Below are 11,704 nucleotides of genomic sequence, written 5' to 3' on the forward strand. Positions count from 1 at the left end.
CGCCAGGAGCGGAAGCGGAGAAGCACCGCCAACCCCGCCTACAGCGGCCTCCTGGAGACCGAGGTGAGGCCGCCTTCCGCAGGGAGGGAGGCTCCGCTGGCCCCCCTCACCCGCCCCCCGGAGCCCAGGGTCCATTGAGAGAGGAGGCAGGAGATGGACGTGTCGGCTGAGCTGCCACACGCACTCCCTGGGTGCGGGTCGCAGGGCACAGGCAGTGGGGCACCTGGGAGTGACCCCCTCACTGGAAGCAGTGTCTCTAAGGCCCCAGAGTCCAGAGCTGAGGCAGAGGCGTGTCCCGAGGCCGGCAGGGCTCCGGGGGCCTGGAGGGGTCGGGAAAGTGCCCTGTGCCTCCCTGGGGGCCAGCCGGGCCAGTTGTCCCAGGTGCACATCCCGTGCATGGAGCTCGGCGGGAGGGAGGCAGCCCTGTCCCTGAGGCAGGTCCCCGTTTGTAGGCATGTCACCGGAGCGGCAGGCTCTCTGTTTGATGAGGCCCGTCCCTTGCTGTTCGTGGACGAAACCCTCTCTCTCTGACCTGCAAAGCCAGACCCTGGTCTCCAAAGCCTGTGGCTGGGGCCAGAGGCGACCTGTGAGCACGTCAGGGACCAATGCGAAGCGGGTGCCCTTGAGCCCTGGACACATACGTAGGGTCAAGGGCAGCCCCTCCATGGGCTCCTCCCAAGGCCGGACCTCAGCCTGAGAGACGGGTTTAAGCCAAACAAGACTCTAGAACAATCCTTCTGTGCGATCACAGCCAGAGCCCCCTCCAACCACCAAGGCCGAGACTGCGTGGCCTGGGGTGGGAGAGCCCCCTCTGGGAGCTTCCGTCTGAGGCGGCGGCGTCCAAGGCCGCCAGGGTGCAGAGGCCCTTGTCTGGCGCCAGGGCTCCCGGGCCACAGGCGGAAGTGGGGGTTGGGAGCTAGCCTGTAGCACCCCTTGTTTCCCCCCGGACCCCAGAGCAGCCAAGAGGGAAGACGGGCAGATAGGGCACCACAATCCGCTCTGTTACTGATTTGCCTCATGTGCGTCCTCACGTCCTTCCTAGTGGGACAGATGTCCCCACAGGCAGCGGGGACCACTCCGCCCTGGTGAGGGACAGGTCCCCACCCACCCCCTCTGCCCGGCCCTGCGTGCCCGGGCCTGTCCCCGTGTCTGCCTCCCCGGGTGTCCAGCGGGGCTCAGAGCCTGGGTGCGGCTGTTGGTGAGCCTGGGCAGGGATTGCAGCCTGAGGAGGGCCCCCCGACGGTGGTTTTTTCTTGTTTTCTGTCCCTGCAGAGGAAGCGGCTGGCGTCCAGCTACCTGAACAGCCCCCTGTTCCTCACGGCACGAGGTGAGCAGGGCCAGGGCCCGTGGTGCCCACGGCCACTGCGGCAGGACCTGCCTACCACAGAGTTGACCTGGGTCGGGGTGTGGACCCAGATCCAGGAGGGGCCCTCACTCCCCTCCCCAACCCCCCTACCACCTGTATCTGCAGCCAGTGCTTCCTGGCCTCTGCCCTGTGGCCCTGCCCAGGTGCCACCTGCCACCACACAGCCCTGGAGAGCGCCTCTCCTCCCCACCAGGCAGCTGGCCGGGTGCCTCACACACCCTCATGAGCTGCCCTGGGCAGCACGTGGGAACCTGGAGTCCTTGGCCTGGCCCTGCCTCATGACTCGCTGTATGGTCAGAGCTGTGTGGCCAGGACCAGACCGCCCCCTGGGCCTCGGATCCTTCCGCACCTCAGGGCACTGGCAGGCTGGGACCTGGCCAGGGCCTTCACCCCAGGATGCATGGGCCCCGCCCCCCTCTGCCAGCCCTGCCCATTGCAGGACCTCGGGGCCAAGAAACCAGCCTCAAAGAACACATCCACAGTCACAGCACCCACCAGGAGGCACCCTTCATTCCCAGTTAGAGAACAAATGGTCCTCGGGCAGGAAACGGCCTGCCTCCTCTTGGGACTCTGACCTTTGACACGTCGCCACCTCCCGGGCCCTGGTTTCCTGGTGTGTAAAATGGGCCGTGAGGACAGTGGCACAGGGGTGAGCATGACAGCGCTTTGTACGCTGTGGAGTGTGCACACGAAGCAGGGCCTCCCACTGCTGGTGGCGTCTGCAGCCCGGCTTGGTCATTAAGATGTGTGCTGGGCATCACTCACTAGAATGAGTGGGGTACGGGCAACAGAGGAGTTCAGAGTTTGTCCCGTATTCCCACTGGAGCGATGCTTCCCTCCCCCTACGCTCCCAGCTGCCCTGCTCCTCGAGAACTTGGGCCACGACGAGCCTGGTCCGTGCCGTGACCAGGGTAGAAACCCTTACTCCCATCATGCCCTGGGTGAGAACCTGGCCACACTGGGGCCTATGATTCTGTGATTCTCCCATCATGCCCTGGGTGAGAACCAGCTGTCACTGGGGCCTGTAATGCTCCCATCATGCCCTGGGTGAGAACCAGCTGTCACTGGGGCCTGTAATGCTCCCATCATGCCCTGGGTGAGAACCAGCTGTCACTGGGGCCTGTAATGCTCCCATCATGCCCTGGGTGAGAACCTGGCCACACCGGGCCTCATGGACTCCAGTCCTGATTGGTGCTCCCCAGATGCCCACTAACATGTAACATGTTCTCGCCCTTCCTCCCTGTGCCAGCCAATGAGGACCCCTGCTGGAAGGTATGTGTCCCCTTTCTTCATACCCAGGGGGTGGGGCATGCTTTCCCGTCCAGGTAGCATCACTCCTGGCAAAGGTGAGGCCAGTGTCCTGCTGCCCTGGGGCGGAGCAGAGGGCCTTTGGGCGCTGCCCTTGGTGCCCAGAGCTTTGCCCCTGTCCACTTCCCAGCCTGCCCGGCAGGGGGCAGCCCGCCGGTTCAGGCTGGAGTCCTCTCTGCCCGGTGCTGAGGATGGGAGGACCCGGGAGCCGTGAAGGCCTGGGTGCCATTGGGCTCTTCCTGTCTCTGCCTGGCCTCACCTGTGCTCACTGCCCACCCCTGAGGGGTTACACCGGCAGAGCCTTGCCCAGACACCCACCTTTCTGTGATCCTGTGCGTCCCCAGTCCCCCGTGCTTACGCACGTCCCTGCCTCCCAGAGCACTGGCTGGCTGTGACCTCCTCCCAAGGCCTGGCTCAGAATTTATTCGGTGTTTCTCTGTATGCTTCCGATCTAATTCTAAGAGGCCTCCAGTCCCCACGTGCCTGTAACAATCAAGCCGCCGAGAAGCAATAGGTGACGGTGTGAACTCCGCTCACGCTGTGCCGTTGGCCCAATGAGCCTGCACTGGCGTGATCGGGCCGGTGGGCCTGGCGCGTTTGTCCGCAGCTGCCCGTGCCCAGCCCTGCAGGCACGCAGAGCCCCCAGTGCAGGAGGGGCCTTGGTTTCGAGGTCGGAGACCCAGATGCTCGCCCTGGTTCCACCCCCAGCTCGCTGTGTGACCTCGGGCAAGCAGCGCACCCTCTCTGGGTCCTTGAACTGAAAGTAGAGGTGAGGGCAGGGTCTGAGGCCTCCTTCAGAGTCAGCCGTGGGAGCCGGTGTCCTGGTGGCACGGCTTCTCCCTGGGGAGAGCGCTCTGTCCCTTCCTGGTCCCTTCCGAGTCTGAGGGTGGGAGATGCTAATGTAGGTAGAGAACAGACAAAAGGTGCGGGGCGGGGGGGTTCTCTTGGGCGGGGGGGACCACGCAGATTGTGCAGATTATGGGGTTTGGTTACGAACACTCCACTCTCAGAGTGAGCCTAGGCTTGAAACGTAGTGAGCTCCCGGGCCTGGAGGTGTGTAAGTAGAGATTGAAGGTGACTGCAGATGACCTTTCTGAGGAAGGGGTAGCTAACCTCCCCTGGGTTCCTACCCGGTGGTGCTGTGTGTGCCTTCCCTGCTGAGTCTCCCACCAACCACAGGACGGCAGTGGAGATGGAGGAGCCACCAGGTAGACCTGATGCTGTAAGGGGACTGCGAGGAGTGACATGCGCACAGTCCCCTCCCCGCCCCCCGACAGGCGCCCCTGGTACAATGCAGACCCGAGGGGGCTGTTTCCCAGCCTCGCAGCAGGACCCCCTGCCCCGCCCTCTCACCTGGAGTCCTGTCTCGGGTGGGAGGATCGGGACCCTGGGGCCACTCCATGCCCAGCAAGTACTCCGTGACCCTGCTGCCCCTCCCGGTCCCATCCGGCCCCTCCCTCCTCCTGGAACTGCTGAGCTGAACGTGTCTGGGTCGCAAGCAGGCAGGGTGGCAGCTGCTGAGACGGCGCTCACCTCCGGCCTCCTCTTCCAGAGCGAGATTGCCCACGATGAGCACTGCGCGGCCTGCCAGAGAGGGGCCGACCTGCAGCCCTGCGGCACCTGCCCAGGGGCCTACCACCTCGGCTGCCTGGACCCGCCCCTCAAGACCGCGCCCAAGGGCGTGTGGGTGTGCCCCAAGTGCCAGCAGAAGGTATGGGGTCGGTTCACCTGAGCAAACCTGCGTTTCCGGGTGGTCCCTGCAGAGGGTGCCGACGGGGAAGCAGGGGGCGTGGGGGGCGCTGGTTGTCGAACAGGCCCCTGCATTGTGCCTGCCCAGGGTCACAGTGCTCTGCGGGGCAGTTTCCCACTCCAGCGTGATGGTGGGGCCTCCCTGGGTCCCGGCTTTGTCCCCCCTGCTCTCGGGTCCCAGGACATGGGAACAAGACAAGTGCTCATTTATTTATTCTTTCACCGAAGAAGAGTTCAGCCCTGCTTTTGCCAGGCCCTGTTTGAGGCCCTGGTGACAAGCAGATCCTACCCTCGCCCAGCAGCCCCTGGGACCTAGACCCCACACAGGGACGGCCCCATCCCGGGTCCCGGCTGAGGAACCTGCAGCTCAGAGTGCTCGTGCCTCCCCAGGGCCCCATACTCGGGGTGTGGCGGGCCCTCACCTGGCTGCCTGCTCAGGTCCCCTCTGCCCTGCAGGCCTTAAAGAAAGACGAAGCTGTGCCCTGGACCGGGATGCTGGCCATCGTGCGCTCCTACGTCACTCACAAGACAGGTAGGACTCGGGCAAGGGCTCCTGCTCCCTTCTCTCCTCCTCCAGGCCCATCGGAGGCTGTTCTGGCCGGAACTCTGAAAAGAGGGCCCTGGATGGGGCCGTGCAGGGCAGTAGCTGGGAGGATGGCCTTCAGTCCCCAGGCGTCCAGCCAGGGCCGCGGGCTCCTGTGGGTGGGTGTGGCCTGTAGGCGTAGACCTCGGAGTCCCACTGCTGACCTGCCCCCTGGGCGCGGCCCGTCCTCTCTCCAGTCAAAGAAGAGGAGAAGCAAAAGCTGCTGCAGAGAGGCAGTCAGCTGCAGAGCGAGCACCGGCAGCTGGAGGAGCGGGACCGGCGCCTGGCCTCGGCCGTGAAGGTGCGCGGGGCTCGGGGTGTGGGGCGGGGCTGCCCTAGAACCACGTAGATCCAAAGCATCGCTGTCTGGTTACTGAGGCCCCAGAGGAGGGAGACTCGCCAACTTCACGCAGCGAGTCAGAGGTGACTCACTCGACAGACGGTCATCAAGCAACTGAGCATCAGTATCTGCTCCTCCTCAGCTCTGTGAGCCGTCTCAGCCAGTGTCCTGTTGTGCAAAGTGGACATAATGATCCCCCGCTGCAGGGTGGTGATAGGACAATGGTGATAGGTGTGATGGTGGTGGTGGTGGTGGTGGTGGTGATGGTGATGATGGAGATAGTAATGATGATGGTGATGGTAGTGATGGAGATGATGATAATAATTGTGATGGTGGTGGTAATGGAGGTATTGGAGATGATGGAGGTGATGGTGGTGAGAGTAGTGATGGTGGGGATGTTAAAAATGAACTTCCAACTGCTGGCTGCAGAGAGTTCAGGAAAGGAAGTGAAGGCGAAGTGTCTTTGGAATAGTGGTTTTAAAGAGGATCATGGGACTGGTAGTGATGGTGGTGGTGATGGGGGGGAGGGGGAGATGGTGTTGTGGATGATGGTTATGATGGTGATGGTGATGTTGATGATGGTGATGGTGCTAGAGGTGATGATGATGGTAAAAGCAGTGCCATGTCCTGGTAAACTCTTTAAGTGTAGAATGAAGATACTCTGGTTATTCCTATCTTAGAGTTTTGGACACAGTCTCAGGGATTTTAAGCTATTGGCCTAAGCAGCAAATAGCTCCAAGTGGAGGATCAGCCCTTCGCTTGTCACCGTGTTGCTCAGATACATACACAAGCTAGGAAAAGGCAAGCGTACCGCCTGCGAGAGACAGAGCAGGGACCTGGCTGGCGTCTGAAAGTTTGTGCGGCTGCGCAGCTGGGCCGGAGCTGGCTCTGAGCTTCTTCCAGGAGCGGCGAGCAGGCGTGGTGGGCGGGTGGCGCTGCAGCGTGAGCAGAAGGTTCCCACGCCCCCCCCCACACACACACACTATTTGTAACCCTAAGTTTAAAACAAACTGTGTCTGCTGCTGTTTAATTCCATTTTTCACTGCTGCCTGCTTTTTGTGAGGCTCCCTGCCTGGCTGCTTTCAGGCCTCTGCAGGGGGAGGGAGAGCTTTGGGGAGGGGGTGTGAAGGGGTGCTGCCCAGGATGGCTGCACAGTTGAATTCTGAGACCCTTCTCTCTGCCCCCCACCCCAACAGAAATGCCTGGAGCTGAAGATGAGCCTGCTGGCCCGGCAGAGGGGCACCCAGTCATCCTTGGACCGCCTGCGGGCCCTCCTGAGACTGATACAGGGCGAGCAGATGCTCCAGGTCACCATGACGACCACCAGCCCCGCCTCGCTGCTGGCCGGGCCCTGGACCAAGCCCTCAGCAGCAGCCATGCACGCGGCCCTCCAGCACCCCCAGGGACACAACTGACTCCGGGGGCCGGTCTCACACCCACGGAGCGTCACTGGGACCCGGCCCACAGACCGGGGTCTGTCAGCCTTAACTCATGAACAATGTGAATTTCAGATAAGAACAGAGCCAGACAGAACAAGGCAGGAGGAAGGGCAGTGGAGCGAGCGAGAGTCCTAGTTCTCCAGCCCGGGGTGGGGGTGGAGCCCCCCACACGTTCAGACGGGACCCCACCACGTTCAGGTGGGGCGCACCATCGGCCTGCTGTGGTGGGACTGCCCAGGCCTCCGGCTTGCAGCACGGCTGTCCCCACACCTCCCTCGTGCAGAAGTGTGAGGGGCCAGGGCGCCCCCGCTGAGAGCCAGCGTGCCCCCTCCCCCGAGGACCCGTGTCCGGTGGGAAGGAGCCGGAACGCAGACGTAGCCGAGTAGTGCAGGTAGTTGGACAGAAGTGGGTAGCGAATCTAGGTAGGACGCAGGGCCCTCCCTCATGGGGGCCATGCCCAGGGCTGGGTGCCCGTGCCTTCCAGGTGCCCAGGCCCACCTGTCAGTATTAGCAGCTATTTGACTTGAAACTCTACGTTCAAGGGGATGCTGCTGCGTTCCCGCCAGTGCCACTGCCCCCCAAGTCCCTCCGCGCCCTCGCCTGCGCCTCCCTCTCGCGGATGCTTTGGGCTCATTTTGCTGTGGGAGCCTTTTCCTTCTGGAGTTTCTGGGCCGGACGGTGCCGCAGCCGCGTGGGAGGCACGGCGCACGTTTTCAGTTTGGGGCTGTCATCCCGCTTCCGCGGAAGCCTTTCCTTCTCTCCTCCCGAAGCGCCGATGAAGTATTCCACTCCTGGTTTCTTGCCAGTGCGGCCACGATGCCAAAAATGACTACGTTTTTGAGTGGCGTTTTTATTGTGCGATATTTAATGTGAAGGGGGCTCTTAGGGCCTCTGCTCACAGTGGCCTCTGCTGCCCCTGGCCCCAGACACCCGAGGGTGGGAAGGGAGGGTCGTGGCCTGGGGTGCGTCCTTTGGAGACAGAGCCCCTCTCGCCCTCTCCTGGAGGGTGTAGTGGCCTCTTAAAGGGCTCCTGTGTCCCCAGTGGTCACCCCCACCAGCGCCTCCAGTCCCCAGGGACCTAGCACAGCAAACAGAAGCTCCGGGAGCCGCAGGCCCCCCCCCCCCCAGCATATCACACGGTGCCAAATTGCATTGAACACGTGTGTGTGCGTGCGCACACAGCCCCAGGCCCGCACGCACACGCGTGCAGACCCGTGGAGCAGGGAGGCTGGTCCGAGCTGCAGGCTGCCACGGCCCCTGCCGTCCTGGCCACGACTCTGGGAGAAACTGTGTTGTACGATACAGATCTATTTTAATACACTCAACGCTGGTTGAACAAGATTTTTATATTCTTTTATCGATGAACAAAGCGAACTGGGAGGCACACGTCTGCGATATTGGTCACTGTCGACGCCGATTATGCATTCCCGCGCGGCTCGCCATGCGAGGCCTTCAGGTTCTTCCTCTGTTCGTTTCCTTCTTGGTGGATTGAACTGAACTTTAAAAAGTGTAACGGGAGGTGGTGAGAGGTTGGACCCGGGAGGGGTAGCTGCTGACGTGTCTTGAGACTTAGTTTTTTGGACCCAGGAGGCCCGGCCAGTGGGTAGTAAGGATAGAGACAAGTGTTCGTCGTCAATTTGCCCGTGTAGTTCGTCTGTACGACGCATTAAACTCGATTGATGGTCGCAGAGCCCTGTGGTTTGTGTTTGCAGCCTCAGCCGACAGGCCCTGGGAGCACAGGGCCGGAGGTGGGCCCTGGGGAGGGTGGGAGGGGAGCTCAGGGCGCCCTCTACGGGCTGACCCCTCCCCAGGAGGTGGCAGGTGCACCTGTTAGGGCCACAATCGATGGTTGCCAGTAACAACCAGCAGGCCAGGCACCACGCGGAGGTGCTGGCCACACCGATCGTCATCACCCGCCTTTGCTGCTTCCCGGGCAGCGGGGCACACAAGGCCCCACAACCACCTGGGGCTTAACCAATGGCCTCTCGAGAGCAGCCAAACGGGAGCCAGACCCTGCACCGGGCTCCCTGCTCAGCCAGGCCTGCCACCCCTGTGCGTCCAGCTGTGGCCAGAGCAGGGGGTCCGATGTAAATTGACTGCCCACTGGAGGCCTGGGGGTCTGAGGGATACACAGGGGAGGAGGGGGGCACAGGGCTGCACAGCCCACCCAGCAGGGGTTAGCTACAAGCCATCCTGTTTCTGGTGGGCCCAGGGTCACACAGTGTGACGGCTCTGACTTCTGCCTGAACGTTGGGCGGTGCAGGCCCCAGGTCCGCGCCTCGGCCTGCCCTCTGAACGCCTTGGCTGGCCTCCCCCCGCCTCTGGCGTTCTGCCTGAGCTGCTGGCTCCCAGCTCCTGCCTCCAGCCTGGTCCTCCGCTGGGAACTCCACTGCTTTCGTCTTGGGACAGAGCTGCTGGCCTTGGGGCTGCCTCTGCCCTGGCTCAGGGGTCCCCTGGGAGCCCCCTGCTAGCCCACCTGGCCTGGCAAAGCCGGGGTGAGGGGACAGCGCTGAGGTTGGAGAGCGAAGACTGCAGTGTGGAGCGTGAGCCTGGACTGCGCCTCGTCCTCATCCCCCAGCCCCGGGTTCCAGCACAGCCCACTCACTCCCACCATGAGGGCAGGGGTCTGGGCGCCGGTGCCAGCCCCAGCTCCTGACCAGGATGGGAACCCCCTCCAAAGACGCACCCTCACTGCCCCCTCCTCCTCCCTGGGACAGCTCTGCCATGAAAGGGACCCAGAGTGTGCAGACATGTCTCCTGCAGCTCCGCCCGCCCAGCCAGCACCGGGGGTCCTGTGCCCGTGTGCGGACAGCCCTGGGGTGGGGTGGCCGCCCTCCAGCACCTTTCCCAGCCCCATCTGCCCCGGGCCCCAGAGAGCAGGGCCGTCCTAGCTCCCTGGCCCTTGGGGATGGAAGCCCTCGAGGGTGGAGGGTGCAAGCTGTCGGACGATCACCCTCTCTGTGGCCTCTGCTCACAGGACCGTGTGACGGGACTCAACTTCCCAGAGGGCTGTGCGGCTGGGACACTGTCGTAGTGTGTGTGTGGGGGCGGGGAGGGTGGCGTGACCAGGCACCACAGACCCCAAAAGAAATATATTCTGGAGGCCGGAGACCGAGGTCCAGGTGCCCGCAGGGCTGCTCCTCCTGAGGCCGGGACACTGTTGGCGACCAGCCCCTGGTGACCGTGGTCCTTTGCTTAGACAGCGATTCTTCCCTGGCGTTCTCACCCACGGCCCTCCGTGCCATTCGCTGGTAATCTCCGGCGTCCCCTGCCATCTCCCACGTGCCCTGCCATCCCCCGTGTACCCTGCCATCTCCCGCGTCCCTGCCACCTCCCACGTGCCCTGCGATCTCCCGCGTCCCTGCCATCTCCAACGTGCCCTGGCCTGGATGCATCACCCGCCTCTGCCTCCCTCTGCACACAGCGTGCTTCCTGGGTGCCTGTGCGTCCCTTTTCATAAGGACATGGTGTAACGGATAAGGGTCCACCCAATGACTTCACTTAAACGTAGTCATCCCACTTCCAGGTGAGGCCACATACACAACCAGAGGGTTAGGGCTTCAGCAGTAACACAGCGCCCACCTTCTTTTGCTGAGATGCTGGGGAAATGGTGCTTTAACGCCGCGGAGGCTGACGAGGCCTCGCCACGCTGAAGCCACGAGCCCACTTATCCTGCCAGAGGGAGACCATGGTCACAGCAGCCACCGGGGAGTGTCGCGGCCCCCTCCGGCGTCAGGGCACGTGAGGTGTGTTCCTCACAATCGCGCCGCACCATGAACCTTCATGAGGCCTGATGTAAGGCCATTAATCCCGGGGCTCACAGTGGTGAGCACATGAGGGAGCCGTCATTTTTATCTCAGATTTTTTCCTGCAACAAGACCCCGAGGCCGCTTCTGGGATGCGCTGAGCAGGGTGAGTACAAGACGCCCTTCTGGGGGCAGGCGCTGAGGCCAGCGGCTCCTCCAGGGGCCGAGGTGGAGACTGGGGGCTTTTCTCGGCTCAGACTGCGGCCCTCTTGGGGACCCCACTCAGGCCTGGTCCGGGCTCCCTTTGCCGGGGGGTCAGAGCTGCAAGGGTGTGTTTGCAAATAGAATAAAGAGCCCTGGCCGGTCTGAATCAGTGGATAGAGTGTTGGCCTGCAGACCCAAGGGCCCTGGATTCGATTCCCGGTCAAGGGCACGTACCTCGGTGGCAGGCTCCTCCACAGCGGGGCCCTGGTCAGGGCGCATGCAGGAGGCGACCAGTCGATGTGCTTCTCTCACAAAAATGTTTCTCCAGCAGCTCAACAGGATCCATGACCTCGTAACAGGATGGCCAGGACCACGGGGCCAGAACACGTCGCCCGCTTTACCACCCCAATTCTCCACAGCCTCCCCGCCTTTGCCAAATAACTCTGCAGAGCCCTCCCACTGCGGTCCTGGCCTTGGCCATGAGACTGGCGTGGGCCAATGGCATGAAAGCACGTGCCACAGCAGCCAGAGCAAGGAGGTGCTTGCCCGTCTGCCTCCTGTGGAACGTGCCCCGTGCAGCCGCTAAAGCCCCCACCAGACCAGCACCGCCCAGCTGACCCAACGACAGAGGCCCCACAGCTGGTTTCGGGTGGCCGCTTTGTTACGCGGCATTGCAGCAGCAGCAGCTGCCAGATACAAGGCCTCACCCAACAAATGCCCATCTTCAGTCAGGCCACGGGAGTTATGGTTCTGACAGACCTGTCACCACGTCTCCGCCCACGGCTCAGGGAGGTGGGCCAGGGCTGAGGGACCGGGACCAGGCCTTGCCACGAGGAGGTCATTTAATGGCGAGTTTACAAAACACACACGTGCACAGACATGCAGGCGTCAGCGGGACACTTCCAGCACCAGCGGCGTCTCCGGGCGGCTGCCAGGGGCCGGAGGCCTGGTGGGCGCGGCGAGGCCTCC

General features: G+C 62.9%; 2 protein-coding genes across 2 annotated transcripts in view; one reads left to right on the forward strand and one right to left on the reverse strand.

Moving 5' to 3' along the window:
* The window catches only part of PHF21B (PHD finger protein 21B), a 79,890-nt gene extending 71,415 nt beyond the window's left edge, over positions 1-8,475 (forward strand). Inside the window, exons 11-17 of the mRNA XM_015570740.1 lie at positions 7-63; positions 1,273-1,327; positions 2,616-2,638; positions 4,227-4,385; positions 4,880-4,955; positions 5,204-5,307; positions 6,543-8,475. Of these exons, the coding sequence (XP_015426226.1) occupies positions 7-63; positions 1,273-1,327; positions 2,616-2,638; positions 4,227-4,385; positions 4,880-4,955; positions 5,204-5,307; positions 6,543-6,761 (693 nt within the window). The 3' untranslated portion in view covers positions 6,762-8,475. The remainder of the gene's footprint in view (positions 1-6; positions 64-1,272; positions 1,328-2,615; positions 2,639-4,226; positions 4,386-4,879; positions 4,956-5,203; positions 5,308-6,542) is intronic.
* Positions 8,476-10,400: 1,925 nt separating this feature from the next.
* ARHGAP8 (Rho GTPase activating protein 8) overlaps positions 10,401-11,704 on the reverse strand; it is a 41,701-nt gene continuing 40,397 nt past the window's right edge. The window contains exon 13 of the mRNA XM_015570741.1: positions 10,401-10,457. Within this exon, the coding sequence (XP_015426227.1) occupies positions 10,401-10,457 (57 nt within the window). The remainder of the gene's footprint in view (positions 10,458-11,704) is intronic.

This window comes from Myotis davidii, unplaced genomic scaffold (assembly GCF_000327345.1).
Source record: "Myotis davidii unplaced genomic scaffold, ASM32734v1 scaffold67, whole genome shotgun sequence".
NCBI lineage: Eukaryota > Metazoa > Chordata > Mammalia > Chiroptera > Vespertilionidae > Myotis > Myotis davidii.